The sequence below is a fragment of the Equus przewalskii genome, chromosome 6, assembly GCF_037783145.1.
Source record: "Equus przewalskii isolate Varuska chromosome 6, EquPr2, whole genome shotgun sequence".
NCBI lineage: Eukaryota > Metazoa > Chordata > Mammalia > Perissodactyla > Equidae > Equus > Equus przewalskii.
In genome coordinates this window covers 12,432,577-12,457,788 of record NC_091836.1, presented here as the reverse complement: position 1 = coordinate 12,457,788, position 25,212 = coordinate 12,432,577, and the positions used below count along the sequence as shown (strand labels likewise).

Below are 25,212 nucleotides of genomic sequence, written 5' to 3'. Positions count from 1 at the left end.
AAACAGGGAGAGCTTCCAAAGGGGTTGGGGAAACAACCAGTCGAGCTGGAAGGGAACGACGAACAAGGGCAGGCATTAGAGTGGCTGGGGTAGAACGCTGTGCTGGAAGGAAATGTTTGGGTCTAAAAGTTTTGTAAAATAACTTGCTCTGTGAGTCAGAATCAGGAGTGATTGGAGAACTTTGGGGTGGGTGGGGTAGATGGTCAGGTGGGCCAGAAGGAACTGGGGTTGGTAGACGAGGGAGACTGCTAGAAAAGCTGGAAGTAACTGGGGCTGGAGGGCGAGGAAGATATTTGACTGGGGAGGACAGTAACGGGGCTGGTAAAAAGGTCTTTGGAAGAGCAGAGGGGACAGAGGGAGGGATAGGCAGGGTACGGGGCTGGCGGGTAGGAGAAACAGTTGGATAGCTAGGAAGAATTTGGGAATGGTGGGATAGCAATGGGGCCCGTGAAGGAGATAGCTGATCAGGTAAGTAGGGGCCAGGTGTGGAGACAGCTGGACAGGCAGGAATGGATCTGCACAGGTGGAAAAGCATTTGGACAGGCAGGTAGAAAGACAGCCTTATTAAGATGGTTGTTTAGTTTATTGGGCTGCCTCTAGGCTTTTGATTCGTATTTTTTTTGGCCTGAGGGTCCATGCATGATGTTCTTCTTTTCAACCAGTGTCCTCTCACATGGGCTGAGAAATGTACATAGCTTATTTAGGTTCCCCTTTTCTCATTCCTTGCTCTTAAAATATTTTCACCTTTCAGAAGCCTGATAGTCATACAGATAATGAATATGGTCCAGAAAATCTGGTTTGAAGTACTAGTACAAAAGTCAAATAGAGGTCAAATAAATCACTGCTCAGCTCTGGCCAGATTTCTCAGGGTAGCACGTAGTTCAGGATCAATTGTCTCACCACAAATTACATGGATATTGGAGATAGATATCTAACATCACCACCTTAAAGCATAAAAATTTAATATGGCAGGAAATATAGCTTCTTTTACTCTACATCTACCAGAAGGGTCAAGTATATTATCCTTGTGATAAGGATTTGGTTGCAACGGAAGGCCGATTACTTACATTTTTAGTGTTAGTCCTTTATTAATATTCTTATATTTCATTATTTCCTAAAGCTGCTTCTACTTTCATATGGACATTTCATATGGACAAAATTCTCTGATTTTTCTTGAGGCTTAAGCAGTGAGTGCCCTCGATTTTTTCAAACATTTTTTTTCTTTTTTAGATTATCACATTACCAACATCTTGTTATTTTTATCTACCATTAATATTTTCCACATTAGAACAATCATTTATGAGTACTGATATACTTCTACTTCCTTGGAAGCTTCCCATTTCTTGGCATTATTTTATTCTTTAACACATTTTAGGCTTATACTCCACAGAAAATGTATTTTTAATGTGACAATAGCTTATCAATATTTGTAGCTTAATTATATTTTCAATAAATAGCACATATAAATATTTCTATTCGCCTAATACCTGATCTTTAATATTCCAAGATTTCATGTTTGTACAGCATTTTATAGTTTACAAAGCATTTTCACACATTATTTAATATTGTTAGTTACCTGTGGACAGAAGCTCAATTTTGGAGTAAGTGAACCATAGTGTTCTCTCTACATATTGTATACATTTGTCGTTTTCCAAATACATAACACTTATATGTGTGTACGTGTACGTATACCCAGACAGATATAGGTACCATGACATCACAGTCATAATAGTATATTGCAATAACAAATAAAAACTATGTATTCTAGTTTAGAAAGGAGGTCATTTCTCACAAAACAAAGATGACGTATGTTATTTAAGGTCCTATCACAGATTTGGTATAATGACAATAATATATTTGTTTGCTATAGAGAAATCAAAGTTATTATGACACTTTATCTCTTCTAAGACTTCAAGGAACTATACACTGTTGAACAAAAAAAGTCCATCCTTTCATTCATAGTACAAAGAGTTGTTTTTTTTTCACTGAGGAAGATTCCACACCTCTTTGCTTGAGGAAGATTGTCCCTGAACTAACATCCCTGCCAGGCTTCCTCTATTTTGTATATGGGATGCCACCACTGCATGGCCTGATGAGCAATGTATAGGTCCGCGCTTGGGATCTGAACTTGTGAACTTCGGGCTGCTGAAGTGGAGCCTGGGAACTTAACCACTATACCACCCTGCTGGCCCCCAAAGTGCTCTTTTAATTGAAAATATCTGATAACACAAAGGATAACAACTGCTACACAGAAAAAAAACCTGAGAGTGAAGAAAGCCTGTATACAAAAACGTAAATTACTTCTATACTAAATGATTTGGAAATTTTTGTCCCTCAACTCCCCCTGGACCCTAAAAGGGATTGTATTTACAATACTATAGGCCTGAACATGCCTAAACCCAACCGAGGCTTCATTAGACAATTCATACTCATCCTTTAAGGCTTCTTTCCAACTTTAAATTTTGTACTTCTTTATCACTTTGCTAATATTTCTGTAACAGCCTTCATTACCTAGTATTACATGTGTATTATAATGTAAATATCATTATATGGTATTATAATGTAACTGCGTGGTATTATAGTTTAATGTAATGTAAACCTTCTTGGGCAAAGGGCTATGTCTCATTCATAGGTGTAAACAGTGCTAATCAATGCCCGGTACAGAATAGGTACTTAAGACACTTCACATTTTTATCCTCCTCTGCTTTTCTAGACTGCAATTCTGTTACTCATCAGTTTGACATCCATACTTAAACATGATAAGATCTATTCCATCTTAAGGGAAAAAGCCATATCTTTGCCCCACATTCCCCCTGGCTATTGTTCTATCTCTCTTTTTCTTTCACAGACAAGCTATACTTGTTATCTTTACTTTCTTGCTCTCCATTTCTTTTCAACTCTCTGCAATCTCTTTTCTGTCTCCATCCCTCCACTGAGATTGCTCTGACAAAAGTCACCTGTATGATATTTTTGTTGTGAAATATAGTGGACACATTGCTTCTGTGCTGGATATTCTCTCTGCCCCTCCAGATTCACATTCCACACTTCTCCACTTATCTCTGCTGGCAGAGACTGAATGATCCCTTGCCTTTTGATTTATGGCTAAGTTTGGAAAGCACTAGCAAGAGATGGGAGGGTGACAGAAGAAAGAGGTTTTTGATAATTATTCCTCTGGCTTCCTCTCTGCTGGGCTTGCTGTAGCAGTGGCAATGTTCCTCTACCAGGACCACAGGTCCTGTCCAGGAGCCCTCTTCTAGAGCTACAGCTCTTTTCTGTTCAGGTCTGTGGTGGTAATACTGGCTGTGTTGTCAGTTCCGGGGGTGCTTCACCATCCTTTGTTGGCTTCCCAGTTCCTCTATTAAACCACTTTTCAGTCACCCTTTTTAACTGTGCCACCTGTTTCCTACCAGGATCCTGACTCATACAACTTTTTATGTTACTAACTCCCAAGAAGCCATTTGGTCTCTATAAGCTGGTTTTTTTCCACAAAACTCTATAATTCCTTAGTTTCCGTGATACCACCTCTCCTAGTCTTATACCAAACATGTGTTCTTATTTGCAGGCTTCTCTTTTTCCCCATTTCCTTAAATGTTGTTCTTCAGTGTTCTATCCTAGTCCTGTCATCACAGTACATATTCTCCATGGCTAATCTCATCCATTGTGTTGATTTCAAAATATTTTAAGCCTAGATCTCTCTCTCGAGCTCTAGATCCATATAAGTTCAATTACATACATTGAGATAGCCTCCTGTTTTGTTCTTTTTCAATCCATTTATGCACATTTGTTCACAATGGAATGATATGTTAAAAAAGAAAAGTTGATGTTATTATCCATCTGCTTAAAATCCTTCATTGACTTCTCTTAAACTCTCAGGATAAAGTTTATATTCCTTAGCATACAGATGCATTTACCTCTCCAATCTCATATCTAGCCAAGCTATTGGTGTTTTGCATTCTATCATTCAGCCATACTCTTACTCCTAAAACACATCATTCCTTCTTTACTCTAGGCTTTGCACATGCTCACCCCTCTGTCTGGAATACCATGTATCCACTTGTTTCATGATAAACTCTTATTTTCTTCAAAGCTTTGCTGAAGAGTCTTCTTTTCCATGAGGTCTTTCCTGAACTATAATTAAGACTGACAGGATGAATTTAATTGTTCTTAGCTCTGATCAAGGCAACTATTGGCCACAAATATTCTAAAAATGGAAGTATTTTAGTAAATAACATTATGTACAGGTAAAATATTAACATAATTTATGTCTGAATTGTAGATATCTTTATATAAATAAATATCAAATATTATCATTACTCATTTGGTACTATTCTATACTTTTTAAAGCATTATTTCCCCTCTCTCCTAGATTATACACTAGGGATTGTATTTTACAATATTATACTTCTCCATATCCCCTTGACGATGCCTGATCTAGTGCTAAGCATGTAGTAGCTTCAATAAGCATTTATAATAAATAAATGGAAAACAGAGGATGTCAGAGGTACTCTATGGTGGGTTGGTCCATCCTATTGCTTCTAGATGATTCATTTAAACTGATCTGGTGAGGAACTAGGAGACACTGCAGCTTTTTCAAGAGATCCAGGAAAGATTTTCAGTTAGGAAAAACCATTTCTATGATGAAGCTACTCCTTTTACCTAAATGTATGTCATTAAAATTCAACACAATTTTTTCCTCTTGGGAAAGATGAATAACCAATATCAATATTTTAAAATGGTTTTGATGATAGTTTCCATAGAAAATTATTCAACATAGGCAGCATTGTAATACCGAAGACAACAATTAGAATTTTGTCTTATTCTTGAAGCAATTTATATTCCACTCTACCTCAACTTAATCTGTGAAAATAAAATAGTAAACTTTAAAACAGAGGTGAGGAGTAACTAATGAAAAAACCTACAAACTCAGCAACTATAAAGCTATTTAATTATTATACATTAATAAGTACACATAATAATCATAAATTACTCACCTCCAGTTTATTGTTGATCTGTGGGAAGAGGGAAGGATTACTTCTGATTTTAAGTTAGATTCCTGAATTTGTTTGAGGGCCTCTTCTAATGGAGGAACTGGTTTTTGAAAAACTAAGGATAATAAAGAAAGATCAAATAGTACAGAATCACTTCATCTTCCATGATCTCTTTATAAATTTAATTGATCAATGATAAAATACTACTTTAAAACTTTTTAAAAAAGAAAACATTTTTTTAAAATAGTGTAAATATTTTAAATTTAGACATAAAATTCCCCAAAGAGAAATTGTTACCTCAAAATTCTCATCACCAATTTTAAGAATATTTATCTAGAAAAAAGAAACTTGATAAATGTCCAGATTCTTTATTTTGGCATGCAAAACCCACTATATTTGATCTCATACTTTCATACATTTCTGACAAAATTTATAAATATTCTTATGAGAAAAGGGGAAGATATAAAAAGACCAACTAATATTTACTGAGCTCTTACTGTTAGAGACATATTTTTAAGCACTTTTTAAGTATTAACTAATTTAATCCTCATTACAGCCTATGGGCAGATGCTATTTGAATCTCCAATTTGCAACTGAGGAAACTGAGGCACAGAGAAGGTAGGAAACTTGTTCAAGGTCATACATTATATGGACACTCATCCACTTACTACTCTGCACAACCTCTAATCCAACCCTACCTCCCAAAGGCATCCACGTTCCCAAAGTCTTTCACTTTGCTCTTTGGTACTCAACATACTCTATTTCCCCTACTTCTCTAAATATTTTTTTCACCTTCTTGTTCGAGTTGAAACACATCTGTCTTTTAAGGATATTGCTTTTCCTGTAGCCTTCATAAGTGGAGACATTATTTTCTTCCCATCACATGCTACAAATAACTGAAGGCCTGAAGGTAGGGTAGGTGACTTTAGTTCTCCATTGACACCTCTGAACTGTCTTTCCTCCTTTCTCCTTGAAAAAACCCATATGTCATCAGACTTTCCACTATTACAATGTTTGTTATTTACCTTAAAATATTTAAGCAAAACAGTATATTATGTATGGTTAGTTCAAACTGACGTCTAGAGACAGCCCGTTTCTCTAATCAAGGGGCAATGGCATAATATACTAGTGAAGAATGCACAGTTATTGGATGGTTTGCTGGATATTCTAATCATAAAGGACCAATCCTCTTGAGGCAGATACTATTAGGCTTTATATATTGATTGTCTTCCTAATTAGCATACTTAACATCTAAAACCCTCACCATTTCTTGTCTACCAAAGAGAACTTAAAACTAATTTTAAAACTAACTGAGGTCAATTTACAACCACTGCTTCTTGTTGCTGTTATCTAATGACCTCCCAGTCACTACCTCTCATTCACTGATGATAATTTAAGCCTACATTTTTTGAGTACTTACTGTGTATTAGGGCTTTATTATCTCATTTAATCCACGAGCTCCAACCTTTCCACTTCTTTTACTCTAATATTCTCACTCCAACAATTTTATGACCTCATTGAAATCCCCAATCTGTTGTCCTTCTTTGTAGCAAGGGGAAAGGTCAGCTATCATTCATACTTGGTGAACTTTTAGTTTAACTCTCACAATTTGGGAATAAACTAACAGACAAATAAATAGTTGTCTTTCACAACTTTGTTCTTGCTCTTCATCCAGAGCATTGAATTTTCTTAAAATATTAATTTAATATTTTGTATATGTAATATATTCATATTCAGAAATCAAAAAACAAATATGATACACATTTGGAAGTCTTGCTTTCACTGGTCATTTGTGCATTCTTTCACTGTTTCTTTAAGTGAATACAAACAAATATAAATATATATTCTAATTTTCCCCTTGTCTTACATAGAAGGCAGAGTATTATGCATACTGATCTGGACCTTGTTTTTACACTTAACAATATATGCTAGCAATCAGGGATATATCGAGGTTGCATGGGAGTATAAGGCCTATACAATTTGGAGGACCTTATTAAGAAAAAATAATGCAAAATTACTATTATAAAATTAGATTTAGGGGCCAAGACAGTGAGGGCTCCGGAAACTTAAACCTCATTAGCTTCATCTAAATCTACCTGCTAGTGATCTTTCCATATCAGTCCATAGAGCGTTTCCCCAATATTGTTTTAAAGTTGTATAATATTCCATTGGGTGGATGTCTGTGTCATTTGTTTTCACGGAAACTCCTGACTTTTTCTACCTAGACTCTTGGTAGTCAGCACCCTCTTTGGGGCAAATAATACTCAGGATTGGTGACTACTTCTCCAAGGCACTCAACCCAATTGACCACATCTTCATTCTTAAAACTACCTTCTCTTTTGCTTTCTTATTCATTATTTTCTTTGTTTGCTTTTGTTTCCCCTCCTGCTTTCTTCATAACTACTTCTCAAAATCCAGTTTTACCTTTTCTTGCTCAACCTATAGTAAATACTAGTATGCCTTAAGGTTTTATTTTAGGCCTTGTCCTCAATCTGTGGTCTATATTCTGTTATTTAGCTTATCTTTCCCATGGCTTCATTTATCAACTACATATCTATTCATTATTGACTCTTAAATATATATTTCTATTTCATATCTTTTTGTTAAGTCTTAGACCCATATTTCTAGTTGCTGATTTGATTTCTCCATTTGGATGAGCCCTGGGAGGCTCAAAATAGATGCATTTAAAACCTAATAAATGATCTTTGACACCTCTAACCTAATTCTATTCCTTTATTTGTAACCTTGACTAATATCATCATCCACCAAAATAATTAATTCATTAAAAAAGTATTTATTGAGTGCTAAAAATGTGTGAGGCTCTCTGCTAAGTCCTAGGGACACTGTTCTCCTCTTAGCCTTCTTCCACCACTCTTCATCAATTAGTTACTGAATCCTATTGATTATTTCTCGTGGATATATTACCTCTTATCGCCATATCCAGTGCCATGTTTTAATTTTGCAGCTTAATACCTCTTGTCACAAAGACTGAAATAGACTCCTACCAGTTTAATTAGTTTGTTTCTACTTCAATCTATGTTCCTTGTTGTAACTATAATTATCTTTCTAACAAACAAATCTAATTACAGCAGAGACCTCTAGTTTCTTACCTAACATACATTTTTCCTTTCCTTCTTGTCAAGAGAGCCTATATTGTTGGGGTGGCAGTATAGCCACATTAAATACATTTTTTTTTTTTCAGTTTCCCTTGTACATGGAGTTGGCAATTAGATATAAGCAGATAGATGGGTGCCTCTAGGAAAACAATTTAAAGGGAGCTCAAAGGTATACCCTTTTGTCCTTTACATTTCTTCCTTCTTCCTGCCTACAACACTGACATGATCATTGGAGCTCCACCAGCTACCATATGACCATGAGAGTGAGGAAACAAATGACATGCTAAGGATGGTTGAGCTGAGAGGAGAAGGAGTCTGGGTTCCCAGTCACATTGCATAATTATCAAACCAGCTTTTGACTCCCTAAATCTGGACTCTCATATGAGAGAAAAATAAACTCTTATCATGTTTAAGCTATTGTTATTTTTAGCAGTGTTACTAGCTGCCCTTACTTACAGTAAGATCTCTTAATAACACAGTAATGGCTTGCTTTCCAGTTAAAAAACTTTAAGTATTGCATTTTGGATAAAGACGAAATTCCTAGCATGTCATATAAAGCTCCTTGAGGATTTGTTCCAACTTATTTTTCTAGTCTTATGTCAATTTTTCTTCTATTTTTCCCATGATATGCTTTGGATACACTGAATACAGAATTTGTTTGCAAAAGCTGTTCTGGAATTCTTTTTTTTTTATGAGGAAGATTGACCCTGAGCTAACATCTGTTGCCAATCTTCCTCTTTTTGCTTGAGAAAGACTGGCCCTGAGCTAACATCTGTGCCCATCTTCCTCTACTTTATATGTGGGATGGCTGCCACAGCATGGCTTGCCAAGTGCTGTGTAGGTCCACACCTGGGATCCAAACTGGCGAACCCCAGGCCACCAAAGTGGAACGTGTGAACTTAACCACTGTGCCACCTGGCTGGCCCTTCAATCTTCTATTATGTATGTGGAATGCTTGTCATGCCACAGCCTGGCCAAACCCTGTCATGCCAAACCCTGGGCCGCTGAAGCAGAGGGTGCAAACTTAACCACTATACCAGCAGGCCGGCCTCCTGGAATGTTTTTAAATTTTCTCTTTGCATCTCAAAATGCTCATTCTTTAAGATTCAAATTAAGTCATTTTTCCAGAGATGATGTCCCTGTATAGGTTTACTCTTCTTTCCTATGTGCTCTCACAGTACTTTACACATTCTGCTACCATAGCAATTATCATTATATTTATTGACATTAATTGTTTATATTACTCTCATCTCCAAAATAAGATCTTTTTTGTGAGATGTTTAATTGTAGAGCATAATTAGATTTTTCTGTATCTCAGCTTAACCCAGGGCTAAGTACTACATAGTACAATATATGTTAGCTTAATACATAAAAGTTCTGCCTCTCCTTTTTCTTTCTGAAGCTTTGATGTTTTGTTGTTAATTCTGTGTTACTCTTTATGGTTTAAAAATCAAAGATGTGATGCCAAAGAATTGACCACAATCATATTTAAATTCTTAGTTAGTTCCAGGTCTTAGATTGTTGGATTATATCACTCTGTAGACTTTCTTTTTATTTTGCCAGTCTCTCAAATATGAAATCAAAATGTGAATAAAATGCCATAATGAATGTGACACTGATTTAAGGAAACTAAATGTTAAATTTTCTTTTTATTAAGATACTTACTAAATCATTTTACAAATATAAAACATTGTAAGGCATATGAAACAGAATCAAACTTGTGAGCATTCAGAATTTACTAATAGAGTCAACAAAATATTCTCCAAATTAAACCTAAATCAAATTACAGTTTTTCATTTGGCTAAAGTCCTCTGACTCAAAAGGCATATTGGCCTTTTTAGTTTGAATTTCCATTTTGTTTCTTAATTTATCATTTTATTGTCTACTCAAGTTGAATGTGAGTATAACTTTCATTTTTGTTCTCATATTGTTGAAATTAAGGCACCTGCTCTCCTTCGCTGTGAAAGAGGAATATGGGCACGTTGGAATTTTTCAGTAACTTCTTCAAACTTTTGTTTTCTTTGTTGAAGTATTTGTTCTCTGATTTGGTGTTCTCTTTCCTCTTGTTCTTTTCGTTTCTCTTCAAAAGCTCTATATTTAAAACATAAAGTAGATAGAATTAGGCAATAAGTTTTTAAAAATCTCAACACAGATAATAGTTTCAAAACTATGCATTTATTATATAACAGTATTTTCATATTTCAAAAGTTTACTTACTTAGAAACAATGAATTTTAAATTAAAAAACCAAAAGGCCCTTGGCTAAGAATTTAAATATCTTGTAATGGTAGTTTCAGAATCTTATCCAGGTCTTTTGCAACTAGGAGAAGGCTCTGTTATGAGACTCTCTAATTTCTGGCAGGCCTGTACACGTTTCCACCTCCTAAGCACTGCTGTGGAAAAATTCTTTTCTAAAAATCTATATTATTGGTAGCAATGTGAAGAACTAATTCATTGGTGAAAGAAGCAGCCTTGTAAATTATTGGGCTGTAAGGAGAATACTGTATATTTCTCTTTTTCTTTTAGACCAAAAGTTTAAAATTGGCTGTCATGTTAAGTCTAAACTGTGCTAGTAATTCTGACAGTTTACATAAAAGTCTTTATTCTCAATTTTTCTTGAAAATATGGAAGATTTGGCAGACTTGGACTCAGTCACACATGGCTACAAACACCTGCCCATAATCCTTACCATTCCCTATTTTTAACTTTCGCATTTCATTTATTTCTGATTGCTCCTAGGTATTTGAGTTTATGCTCTCTAGTTTAAACTGTTTCAAATAATTAATTTTGTCTGTAGAAAATACGTGTGCATGTGTGTGTGATTCAATAATTATCTGATGGACAATATTAAAAATGAAAAGGCAAGCTCGCAACTCACTGGTAGAGAAACCTCAAAGTGACCTCTTTGGAATGCATGGGGTTGGGGGGTGGTTGGTTAAGAACACTTTAAGATCTTTAGTGCACAGGTGAATAGTAACCATCCTTCGAAAGACCTCCACTGGCTGGATCATTATTCTAGTCTAAACAACTTAGATTTAGGGAACTATACTTCTGGGCAGTAGGGCTATAGAGCTCCAAGTAGTTCAGCCCCTGGGGTAGGTAGGAGATAGTGGTGTAGTGTCACAGGTGGGAGAGAGAATTTTTATCTCCCAAAATAATTTCCTTCAAGAATCCCCTTAGGTCAAGACCAGGAAGCCTGTTTTCACCACTTGATTCGACATAGTAGTAGAAATCCTAGTCAGAGAAATTAGGCAAGAAAAATAAATAAAAAGTATCCAAATTGGAAAGGAAAAAGTAAGATCATGTCTGTTCACAGATGATGTAATATTATATGTAAGTAACCCTAAAGATTCCACAAAACACTATTAGAGTAAATAAACAAATTCAGCAAAGTTGCAGGATACAAAATCAACATACAAAAGTAAGTTGCGTCTATATGCTAACAACGAACAATCTGGAAAAGAAATTAAGAAAACAATTCCATTTACAATAACATCAAAAAGAATAAAGTTCTTAGGAATAAACTTAACCCAAGAGGTAAAAGACTTTTCGCCTGAAACACTGATGAAAGAAATTTAAGAAGACACAAATAAATGGAAAGACATCCCATGTTATGGAAGACTTAATATTGTTAAGATGTCAACATTACCCAAAGTGACAATCCTTATCAAAATCTCAATGATGTGTTTTACAGAAATAGAGAAATCTATCCAAAAATTCATATAAAATCTCAATGGACCCCAAATAGCCAAAAGAATCTTGAAAAAGAACAAAGATGGAGCTCTCACAGTTCCTGATTTAAAACTTACTAGAAATCTATGGTAATAAAAGCAGTGTAGTACTGGCACAAAGGCCAGTGGAGTAGATTAGAGAGCCCAGAAATAAACTCTTTCATGGTCAAATGATTTTCCACAAACGTGTCAAAACCTTGTGTCCCTGGGGAAAGAAGAGTCTTTTCAGCAAATGGGGTTGGGAAAACTGGATGTTCACATGCAAAAGAATGGAGTTGATCCTTATCTTACAGAATATATAAAAATTAACTCAAAGTGGATCAAAGACCTAAACATAAGAGCTAAAACTATAAAACTCTTAGAAAAAAACAGAAGAAAGCTTCACTGGATTTGGCAATGATTTCTTGGATATGACACCAAAAACACAGGCAGCAAAAGAAAAAATAAATTTGACTTCATCAAAATTAAAAACTTTTATGCATCAAAGAACACTATCAATAGTGAAAAGGCAACCCAGGGAATGGGAGAAAATATTTGCAAATCATATATCTGATAAAATAGTGATATTAAGAATATATAAAGAACTCCTACAATGCAATAACAACAAAAATAACCTGATTAAACCATGGGACAAGGACTTTAATAGACATTTCTCCAAAAAAGATATACTAATGCCAATAAGCACAAGAACAGATGCTCAGCAACACTAATTATTAGGAAAATGCAAATCAAAACCACAATGAGATACCACTCTACACCTATCAGGATGGCTATTATAGAAAATCTGGAAAATTACAACTGTTGGCAAGGATGTAGAGAAATGAAAACTCTTATGTTTTGTTGGTGGGAATGTAAAATGAGCAGCTTCTGTAGGAAACGGTATGGTGATTCTTCAAAAAATTACACAGAATTACCATATGATTACCATATGATCCAGCAATTCCACTTTTGGGAATTTACTCAAAAGAAGTGAAATCAGAGGCTCAAAGAGATATTCATATACTCATGTTCACAGCAGCATGATTCACAATAGCCAAAAGGTGGAAGCAACTCAAGTGACCAATGACAGAAGAATGGATAATCAAAATGTGGCATATACACACAATGGAATATTACCCAGCCTTAAAAGGAAGGAAATTTTGACATGTGATACAACATCGATGCACTATGAAGATATTCTGCTAAGTAAAATAAGCCTGTCACAAAATGACAAATATTGTATGATTCCACTTATATGACGTACGTAGAATAGTCTAATTCATAGAGATAGAAAGTACAACGTGGTTGCCAGGGGCTGGAGGGAGTGAGGGTATGGGGAGTTAGTGTTTAATGGGTACAGAATTTTTGTTGGGGAAGAAGAAAAAGTTCCCCAGATGGGGATGGATGATGGTAATGGTTGCACAACAATATGAATGTACTTAATGCCACAACTATACACTCAAAAATGTTTAAAATGGTAAATTTAATGTTATGTATATTTTACACAACAAAAAATAAGAATCTCCCCAGGTCCTTGATATTGAGGATGTTTTTTCAACTTTGTGTACTGTACAATACGAATGCAGCTTTAAGCTCCTTTGTCTAACCAGATTCAACCCCTAAGCTCTTCCATACTAAGACATAATTTATTAGCACTGTCTACTGGAAATAAAATGTAAGTTGTATATGTAATTTTACATTTTCTAGTAGCCACATTAAAAAAAGGGGAAGAAATTAATTTCAATATTTTCTTTCTTTCTTTCTTTATTTTTGATGAAGATTAGCCCTGAGCTAACATCTGCCACCAATCCTCCTCTTTTTGCTGAGGAAGACTGGCCCTGAGCTAACATCTGTGCCCATATTTCCCTACTTTATATGTGGGACTCCTTCCACAGCATGGCTTGATAAGGTGTGTAGGTCCGCACCCGGGATCCAAACCAGCAAATCCCAGGCCACCAAAGCGGAACATGAAAACTTAACTGCTGAGCCACCTTGCTGGCCCTTCAATATTTTATTTAACTTAATATATCCAAAATATTATCATTTCAACGTGTATCAATATAAAAAGTATTGGAGTTTTTTCTATCCTTTTTCATACTAAGTATATTTTTACATCTGAATTTGGGCCAGTTACATTTTAAGTGCTCAATAGACACATGAGACTGATGGTTATCTTAATAGACTAGAACCTCTGCTGATAGGCAGTGTGACTTTTCTGAAGGAGGAAGGACTTTTGTAGACAGGCAAAGACTTGAGGACAAGGGATACAGGTTAGAAACTAGGAGGGTCTTTAAAGGGATAAATTTAACTTCTTAAGTAGTTTTCCCTTAGACCATAGGAAAACACATAGTTATTTAATTTTACAAAATTTTTCTGTTTTTAAATAGAGTTTCCTTTAATTACTCTAATCCAGTAGCTATCAACCTGGGACTTTTATCCTTCCCCAGGATGGCTTGGGAAAAACTGTGGAGGAGTTTTGATTGTCACAATTATTGGGGTGGGCTACAAGATTTTAGTTCCCGAAGACCAAGAACGCTAAATGTCATATAATGCATTGGACAATTCCATACAAAAAAGAATTGTTCTACTCCAAATACTTTCACCCAGAAATCTTTCAATAAAGTGTGATACATCACTGCAGCCTTGTGTGGTGGAATCCTGGAGAATGGTGGACCTGTTAGGTATTTAGACTCTGTTGCCATGCACGCAGACTGTACAGCATATCAAGGGGGCTACCTCCAAAAATTATTGGCAATAACCAGCAGCAGGCCTCAACAAAATTGGCGATACCTAGGGTCAATTTATATGGAGAAATAATACTAGGTGAACAATTATGGTGGGAAGTAAGATAAACACCTACTTCCCTATTCCTAACCCCAATTTCCACCAGATTAGAGGAAGGTAATGTTTGAGGAAGGAGGAAGGCAGAGGTTCAAGTTGGACGTGAATATTAAGACACCTAAATTGGACACAACTATAAAGAGAGAACTGGGAGTTGAGAAGAGAAAAATAAAGTATATGGCAGATCAGTTCATTTTTTTTAATGTAGTCTTTGGAGAGAGATAAAGAAAACAGAGGCAATTAAATGCAGGCTTTAGTAGAGTATTCTACTTTCTGCTAGGAGGAGGGAGCTGAGGCTTGCTTGGTAGAAGCTGGTGGAGTCAACTCAAAGTATTAAACTCATATGCTATTACTTGAGATTAAAATGGCAGTGTCAAGGGATAAAAATATGAGTGCACTCCCATGGAACTAGTCTCCAATAAAGCATAATTATATAGTCCTTTCCATGTTAAGCAGTCTGGCCCTATGGCTCTCTTATAACCAATAGAATGTTATATAAGTGATGCTGTGTGACTTCCTAGACTAGATTAGAAATTTTGCAGCTTCCAACTTGGTCTTTTGGAATGCTTGCTCTAAGGAAAGCCAGACTCTGTGTAAGAAGTTCGACAACCTTGAGGTCACCATGATGAGAAGTCCAAGCTAGCTAAAGGGAGAGAGGGCATGGAGAGAGACGCATGGCTAGCCTCTAGCTGTTCTAGGCATGCCAGCCCAAGCACAAAACATGTGACAGAAGCCATCTTGGATGTCCAGCACAGTAGAACCTTCAGATAACTCCATCCACAGCCAAAATCTGAGTGCAACAGCATGAGACTTCCAAGTGGGAATCTACCACCTGAACCAGCCAACACACAGAACTGTAAAAATTGTTTTAAGCCACTCAGTTTTAGGGTGTTTTGTTATACAGCAGTAAGTGACCAGAATAATAACTTTAATAAGTTTTTAATCATTTATTTAGTGGGCTGGGGATAAACCTTTATTAATAAAAATTGTTTACTTCTTTATGTTAATTATAAAGGATTTATTAAATCCATTTATTATATATGCTTTTCTAAGAAAATTTAAGGGCATATTGGAAATTAGTTTTTGATAATAAAATGAAGTGTTCTCAGTAAATAGCACTGTGCCATAAATTATTCAGTTTCAGAGTATCAGTGCATTGCAACTGCCAGTTTAGGCAACTGTCACCTCTATGTCTCATGGCTGATAGTGCAGCATGCAATTGTACAAAACAATTTACACTTACTATATACATATAAAGATTTTTTAACAGAAATGTCTGTTCAAGGTATTTTTTGTATTTTTCTTCTAAGGCACTGTCTATTTCACTGGTAATGAGAACAATTTACATTTATCTAGCTAGGTAAGGAGGAAACCTTAGTTGATACGTATTACTGATTTACTTTAGTGATGTTTCAGTGATCCTTATAGATTTGTTTTTTTCCTGGGAAAATGCTTTGATGGTCTGTTCCTTAATCTGGCTGATATGGAGCTAACTCTAGATAAATCTGACAGTTGGCTTGAGAAATCCATGGCTGCCTACATGCTTAAGAGAATTTATTAAATAATGGTTATGTAAACTTTCCTCTAGTTCAAGTACGTGATGTTGTTCAGTGATATCTCATATCTGAGTTGTCAAATAAGACAGTGAACACTTATGTGGCATAGCAGACACAAAAACAAAAAAATAAGTTATTTGTTCTTTAATATCTCAAAACAGGCAAAATGAATTAATCACCAACTCATTGGTACTGTAAAGATAAGAGATCCTGAAAAGATTCTAGGAAGCAAGGAATAATAAATAAAAATTTGTTAACCATTATCCATTATTACTATTGTAAGAGAGAGAAAATGTAATTGATATTTACATTGGTTTTATATTAGTAAATTCAAAATACTGAATGTGTGAGGACCTTTTACAGCTTGAGCACTTAAAGGAAAACATAGGAGAGAAATAAAAGTTATTTTAAAAGAAGAACCAAATGGTTCTATAGTATCTGAAATAAAAATTTTACTAGTAGGCTTAACAGCAGATTGGAGATATAAGAAGAGAGTAAACATGAGGACAGATTAATAGAAATTATCTAATTTGAAGAACAGAGTGAAAAAGACAGAAAATAATGAATAACAGCTTTAGTGATCTATGGGTCACTAAATGATAAGTGGTCATTATCACGTGTATGTGTACAACATGTGTGTAATCAGAGTCCCAAAAATAGAAAAGAAAGAAAAAGAATGAGGCAGAAAACATTTGAATAACTATGGCTTAAAATTTTCTAAATTTGGTGAAAAAATATTACATTACAGATGAAAGCTCAGTGAACTCCTACTAAGATAAATATCAAGAACACGGACCTAGGCAGATTTTAGTTAAACTGCTGAAAACCAAAGATAAAGATAAAATCTTGAAAGTAGTCATAGAAAAAGGACATTACATATAAGGGAACAACAATATGAATGACAGCCAGCTTCTCAGGAGAAACATGGAGATTGGAAGACAATAGAGTGGTGTTTTTAAAGTGCTAAAAGAAAATAGCTGCTAGCTCAGAACTCTATATTCAATGCAACTATATTTCAAAAATGAAAGTAAAATAAAGTTATCTTTAGATAAACAAAAGCTGAGAGTGTTTGTTGCCAGAGGTCCTGTACTACAAGAAATGCCAAAGGAATTCTTCAAGCTAAAAGGGAAACTATACCAGATGGAAACTTGGATCTACACAAAGGAATGAAGAACACTAGAAACAATAAGTATGTGGGAAAATGGAAAAGAATATGTTATTCTCTTTTCTCTTACTGTTAAAAAGACAACTGAGGATTAACGCAAAAATTACCACATAGTTTTGTGAGGCTTATAACATGTATAGATGTAAAAGAAATGACAACAATAGCACAAATAATGCCAGCAGTGTTGGTGAGGTAAATCGACTTACAGTATTGAAAGATCTTTACATTTTGATGTGAAATGGTCTAATAGTAGCTCTAAATAGTTAGGTATGAATGTTGTAATCATAGGGGAGCCACTAAAAAAAGTAAAATTGAATTTTTTGTGGACCAACTCAAAGAATGGCAGGAAAGGAGGAAAACACAAAAAGCAGAAAAAAATACAGAATTAATAGAAAATAGTTAAATGATAGAACTAAATCAAACCATTTCAATAGTTATAAAATGTAAATGGACTGAGCGCTCTTTAAAAGGCAAAGTCTTATTTTGGGGGAGACATTCTCTTTGAATATTTCATGTTTCTGCACAGTTCAGGTCCTCTGAGTAAAGGCATTTACAACCAAATTAAAAGTGTTTGTATAAGGAAACACTCCAGGATAGTAAACCTTACAGAGGTCTCCCTTCATGAAGACAGTCTGGGGTAGTAAAGACAGAGGTGTCTCCTTCGCTTCCCCAGATAATACTTGCTTACATTCCAGAGTAAAGATAAGGCCTCTCTCTCTCTCTCTCTCTCTCTGGTGGTGAGGATAGGCAGCAGCCACGTATAAGATCAGAGTTTTCAAATTTTGTGGTTCCTAGTGTATAATGAACCCCACTGCATGTACAGGTACTGTCTGGCCCTCACTGTATTGCCCTTTGGGGACTGGAGGTTGGGGAACTGACACAAGATACTTCTTTGGCTGCTGCTTCTTCCATGAGTAATATACAGTCTTTGTCTTTGAATGAGGGAATTTTGCGTTTTTTTCAGCCTGCTACAAATACATATGAAATTGTGGTAAGCTAAATCACTGGTTTGCAAATAGGTTAAAATCTCAGACCCTTCACAGTTCACAGTTTCTGATTTAGCACTTGCTAGATTGGATATAAAGCAGGACCCAAGAGGATCAGTGCAAATCCAGATAGGTCAAAAGCAAAAGGATGGAAAAGCAGAAGAAATTTATTTGACTAAATTAATATCAGACAAAGTAGGCTTTAAGACAAGGAGTAATACCAAAGATGTAAACAATGTTTTGTAATGATAAAAGGGTCAATTCAGCAGGAAGACATAAAAATCATAAATATATCTAATAACAGACCTTCAAGATACATGAAGCAAATGCAGAACTAAAGGGAGAAACTGGCAAATCCACAATCATAGTTGCATATTGTAACATCCCTTTCTTAATATTTGACAAAACAACCAGATAAAAGATATCAGTAAGAATACAGATTTGAACAACATGGTCAACTACTTTGACCTTGTTGATATTTATAGAGCAACAACTATTTATACCCAACGGTTGTATTGCACATTCTTTTCAGGTACACCATAAGAAATCTTACGTTGAGCCATAAAATAAATGTCAATGAATTTCATAAGATTTAAATTTTACAGAGCATGTTCTCTGACCAAAATAGGTTCAAATTAGAAATCAATTATGATATCTGGAAAAGCTCCAAATAATTGGAAATTGAAAACCACAATAACAACATGTTTCTAAATAAGCCATGGGTCAAAGAAGAAATCAAAAGCAAAGCGAGAAAACATTTTAGACTAAATGAAAATGAAAATACAGGATATCAGATTTGTTTAATTTTGTTATAAGATTGTTCAGAAGGAAATTTATAACTTTAAATGCCTATATTAGAAAAGGAGATAGGTTTAAAATCAATGATTTCAGTTTCCACCTTAAGAAGCTAGAAGATAAGCAAACTTATCCTAAAGTAAGAAGAAAGGAACTAACAAAAATAAAAAAAGAAACCAATGAAATAGTGAACAAAAAAATAGAGATCACATAGACTAAAGTTGTTTATGAAAATGTTAGTAAAATTTATAAAGTCCTACAGAGTTCTCTCTGTAATGCATGGTTGCCTTAACATTTCAAAATTAATCAGTACAATTCACAATATTGACAAAGGGAAAAAGTTATATGATTGCCAAAACAAATGAATAAGAAGTATTTGACAATATTCAAGGCACATTCATGATAAGAACTCTCCACAGACTAGGAATGAAAGGAAACTTCCTCAATGTGATGAAGGCCATCTACCAAAAATCCCTAGGCTAGTAGCATAATGATGAATGGTGAATATTTCCTCCCAAAAGCGTAGAAGGCAAAGATGCTCACTCCTATTACTTATATTCCCCATTGCATTGGAGGTCCTAGAAAGTTCAATAAAGCCAACACAAAAATAAAAGGCATATAAATTGGAAACGTAGACATTACATTCCCTTTATTTACAGATGACTTAATTATACAAATAGAAAATTTTAAGGAATTTATAAAATAACTCCTAGAACTAAGGAATGAATTTAACAAGTTCTCAGAATACAAGATTGGTATAGAAAAATCAATTGTATTTCTACATATAAGCAGCAAACAATGGAAAATGAAATTGAAACACATTCATTTACAATAGCATCACAAAATATGAAATACTTAGGAGTCATTTAACAAAAGACACGCAAGACCTCTAGACTGAAAATCAGAAAATGCTGACATTTCTTTTCAGAGAAATTAAACAAACAAAAAAAATCATGAGGAGGAAATGATATGCTATATTCATGGCTTTCACGTATTGCAACACTCAGTATTGTTAAGATATCAATTCCCCCTAAGTTGACCTTTATATTCGTCACAATTCCATGCAAAACCAGGCAGGTTTATTTATACAGAAAAACAAAAATAAATAGAGTAGGCAAAACAATCTTGAATTAAAACAAAATTGGAGGACTCACACTACCTTACTTCACTATAAAACAGTGGTTCTCAACTGGGGGCAATTTTGCTCCTTCCCCCTCAGTGGATCTTTGGCAAAGTCTGGAGACATTTTTAATTGTCACGACAGGGGTGTGTTACTGGTATCTAGTGAATAGAGGCCAGGGATGCTGCTAAAACTCCTACAGTTCATAGGCAGCCCCCCACAACAAAGAATGATCTCTTCCAAAGTGTCAACAGTGTGGCTTTTGAGAATTCCTGCTATAATGCTACAATAACCAAGGCAGTGTAGGATTGGTATAGGGATAAATAGACCAATGGAACAGAATATAGAGCATGCAAGTAGACACTAACATATACGGTCCACTGACTTTTGAAAGAGGTGCCAAGGCCACTAAATGGAGAAACGGATTGTTTTATTCAACAAATGGTGCTGGAGCAAGTAGATAAACTTATGGAAAACATGAACCTCAACCCTTACATCACACCATACACAAATAATTTGAGACTGATGATAAACCTAAACCTAAAAGCTAAAATTGTAAACTTTCTGGAAGAAAATAAGAAGACTATATTTATAACCTAGGGGTAGACAAAACGTCTTAGGACACAAAAAGAACTGTCTATAGAAAAAAAATTGAGAAACTGTACTTCATCAAAACTTAAAACTTCTTTTGAAAGATTTCATTAAGTAAACGAAAGGGCAAGCCACAGATTGAAAGAAAATACTTGTGACATATATCTCTGACAAAAGAATTGTATTCAAAATATATAAACAATCTTACAACTTAACAAGAAGAAGACAAACAACTCAATGAAAGAATGGACAAAATATTTGAAAAGAGACTTCACAAAAAACATACAGGGATGGCTAATCAGGGAAGCACAAAATAAAACCATTTTATACCTACTATATGACTAAAACTAAAAAGCTTGAGTGGGAAGGTAATGAAGCCACTGGGATTCAAGCACATTGCTGATGGGTGTGTAAAATGATTAGCCTTTATGGAAAACTGTTTGACAGCTTCACATATGAATAAACCTACACATAGCTTAAGACCCAGCAATTCTACTTTTAGGTGTTTACTCGGGAGAAATGAAACATATATCCACAAAAAGATTTCTTACTTATTGATTCTTTCATGTTTTACTATTTCAGCTTAAATTATCTTTCTGCCAGCAGCTTTATTAATAGTCCCAAATTAGAACAACCTAATGCCCATCAATAGAAGAATGCATAAACAAATTATAGCATATTTTTACAACAGAATACCACTCAGCAAGAAAAAAGAATGAACTACTGATACATGTAATGATATGGATGAATCTCAACATTAAGTGAAAGAAGCCTGAAACAAAATGCAAAAACAGGCAAAACTGATTCTGATGACAGAAATGAGAAGAGTGTTTACTATGAGGGTGGAGGTTGACTACAAGGGATTTGAGGGTAAATGCAAAGGAATGATAATGACAGACCAGGGAGTAAGAAAATCCATTTGAGCAAAAGTGAGCAGATAAGGGATGGAATGAACAGAGAAAGGGTGATAAGATAAATGGACTGAGGTGCAGTCTTAGAATTGCTGAATTCAAAGTATTAGAGGAAGTGACATGGAAAGACAGGAAGTATAGATCAGAAATTGAGATTCCTGAAACTGAGATTTTGGAGGTGGAGGAGTAATTGGTAATAGCTGAAGTGAGGTGCCACTGAATGGGTGAAGTTCAAGAAAATGACAGGCCACCAGAGATGGATAGTCTATGCAGATTACAAAGAACGGTCACTGGAATAGCAGCAGGGAGACAAAAAGAGACAGGTGCTAAAACTTTCAAGGAATGCCATAAAGGATCCCATAGATGACTGCAATAAGAGATAACGGTGAGCAGTATAGTTTAATGGGATGATGTTCAAAAGAGCTGGGGGATTTTAAAGAAAAGGGAGAGCAATGGTTAGATGCAACAGTGAAGAGCAATAATGGCTCCATATATCTCATCCGTTGTATCTATTAAATATCTACTAGTCTCTTCATGCTTTCCACTATCACCTTCTCCCTCCCTCTTATGTTCTTTATGATAGAGAAAATAGAAGCTGTAAGCAGAGAATTTTTTACACTCCTAAAAAATTACTTGCGTACACATTTATCTCAATTTGAGGTTCTAGGAACAGTTTCTAATACAATCACATGTCTTCAATTGCTTTAAATCTTAATTTCCTTTAGGAGGGGGTAAACATTTTCCATGTTTACTTTCTTCCCAAAGGCACTATACGTGTGGGTAAGTGTTTATATAATTGACTTTTGTATTTGGGCAGAGGATACAATCAGGATTCTAGGGATTGATTGAGAAAGAAAGTTTGGGGGAAGGCTACCAGCAAAGGAAAGTTAGTCACTACACATAAGGTGACCTGTGAAAATGGAGTAATGATAGCAATCACTTATTACAAGTGCTAACTATGGCCAAGCACTGCATATGACAAGTATTTTATATTCATTACCTTGTCTTATCTCACAACAGTTCTCTGAGTTGAATATTTGACAGATAAAACTGAGTCTTACAAAGGTTAAGTAATTTTTTCACGGTCACATAATCACTAAGTAGAAGAACTGGGAGTTTAAACTAGGCTTCTGATTCTGCCTTGTTTTGAACCACTATATTATTCTATTACCCTACGTAACAGCCTTTTTGTAATTTTTCTCTTCTCTTCAAAGCACTTCTATCCCCAATAACCACACACCACAAAAGTTTGTCTTCCGTGGAACATTAAGCTTAACATTATCGTAGTATTTATCTCAGTAAATCATAATGATGTATTTACTCTTCAGTATTGTTTATTAGACACTAAGTATCATAAGAAGGACAGTGTCTGTGTCAGCACATAGCACACAGAGCTTGGAATACAGCAGGTACTTCGGAGAATTGTTGAAAGAATTAATTGCATTTTAACTGTTTGTCTTCCCCATCAGACTCTAAGTTCATTGAGTGCAGGAGCTAAAAATTTAATTTCTGGAATTCCTAGGCCTAACACAAAGCCTTGCACCTGGTAGATGCTTAATAAACATTGTTGAATGAATGCTTGATGACCATATGTCAACTTCAAATAGATCACAGCACTTTAAAAAGCAGTTATCTATTATTTTGACTTAATTTATCTGCTGGTGCTATAATAGTAAGTAAAATAGATATGATCTATGCAGTTATTTATAATCTAGTGAGGTAAGCTAACAAAACCAAGTAAACAAAGAATTACTAATTGTCATAAGTGATATGAAGAAACTCTAGTTCAACATAGGGAACCAAGGGAACTCAATTTAAATAAAGTAAACAGGGAATATTTCTCTGGAGACATGACATCTAAGCTAAAATTTTCAGACTAAGGAGGCCAGTCACAAAAAGAATGGGGGAAAACTACACTAGGCAGAAGAAACAGCACGCAAAGGCCTTGAGTTGGGAAAAGAGAAAAAAAAAAATTAGCATTTAAGAAACTGAGGAAATACCACTAGTTAAGCAAAGTTTGGAAATGAGGAATGATGGATTTCCAAAGCTAAGAGGTGATATTTTCCATGGTGGCTCTGTCCTCTGGGCTAAAATATATGGAGATAGTAATAATTTCACACACTACTTTCCAGGATCATAGGGAATAAAGCCTATGCCAGACTGAATTGAATTAAACTAGGGATACAATGTGACCAAAAAGCAGAAGTTTCCAGTTCTAAACACAATAGTAGGCCCAATAATAAAAAGTTTTAATAAGCAATTGTAACAATAATTAATATAGTTCTTTCTTTATTCATTTAATGACTAGTTACTGATTTCCTTTTATGCTATTATGTGCCAGGCACTACGGTAAGTGCTGTGGGAATAAAGGATTTGGCGACAAAAACAAGAAAGATACCTTCTCTGCCATTGTAGAATTTAGAGTTGGAAGAGTATGTTGCTTCTTCCCATTAACCCTGGAATTAGCCTTTTTCACAAAAGAAACATGGTCTGCCTTAGCAACTTAAAAAAACTTATTTATGATAAATAAAAATTGCTTATATTTAAGGTGCAAAGCATATTTTGATATATGTATACAGTGTGTTATAATTACCACAATCAAACTAATTAACATATCTATCACCTCCCACAGTTAACCTTTTTGTGTGTGTGTGTGTGTGTGTGTGTATGTTAAGAACTCTTGGGCTCTACTCTCTTAGTAAAGTTCCAGTATATAACACATTATTATTAACTATAATCACCATGCTGCATGTTAGTTTTCCAGAACTTATTCAACCTATAACTGAAAGTTTGTGCTCTTTGATCAATCTCTCTCCTTTTCTCTCACCCCTGTCCCCAGCCTCTGGAAACCACCATTCTACTCTGTTACTATGAGTTCAGCTTTTTTTTAGATTCCACACATAAGTGAGATCATGCGATATTTGTCTTTCTGTGTCTGACTTATCTCACTTAGTGTAACATCCTCCAGGTTCATCCATGTTGTCACAAATGGCAGGATTTCCTTCTTTGTTAAGGCTGAATAATATTCTATGTTAGGTATATATATACATGTGTATATATAGATCTATCTCACATTTTCTTTATCCATTCATCTGTCAACAAACATTTAGATTGTTTCCATATTTTGGGTACCGTGAATAATGTAACTTAGCAACTTTTGAAGGGTCTGTTTAACATGTGCAATTCTGCCTCATGAAACATGTAGACTATTTTGGCTCAAAGCGAGTCACCTCATCAAATGATGGCTGTATGCCAAACTGTTTGTTCTGGTTTCCCAGGAACCCACAACTATGGAGTATCATTTTCTTCTGTTGAAAATACTCTTAAGAAATGAACAAATAACCATCACGGCAACAACTTTCTTTAACAATAGAACCCAAGAAGTAGTATTAAGAATATCTGAGGTCACAGGAGACACAGGCAAAAACAGAGAG

At 35.1% G+C, this 25,212-nt stretch overlaps 1 protein-coding gene across 8 annotated transcripts in view; it reads right to left on the bottom strand.

Moving 5' to 3' along the window:
- The window catches only part of CEP126 (centrosomal protein 126), a 71,012-nt gene that overhangs the window by 32,035 nt on the left and 13,765 nt on the right, over nt 1–25,212 (bottom strand). For 6 of the 8 annotated variants that reach the window (XR_011540807.1, XR_011540805.1, XR_011540806.1 and 3 more), the window contains exons 3-4: nt 10,050–10,195; nt 4,992–5,103 (exon numbers count right to left, since the gene is read on the bottom strand). Coding sequence is in view for 2 of the 8 variants with exons in the window: in XM_008543707.2 (XP_008541929.2) it covers nt 4,992–5,103; nt 10,050–10,195 (258 nt within the window). In the remaining 6 variants the exon portion in view is untranslated. Of the gene's footprint in view, nt 1–4,991; nt 5,104–10,049; nt 10,196–25,212 lie in introns of those variants that run through there. The other 2 variants (XR_011540809.1, XR_011540810.1) reach the window with 1 other exon arrangement.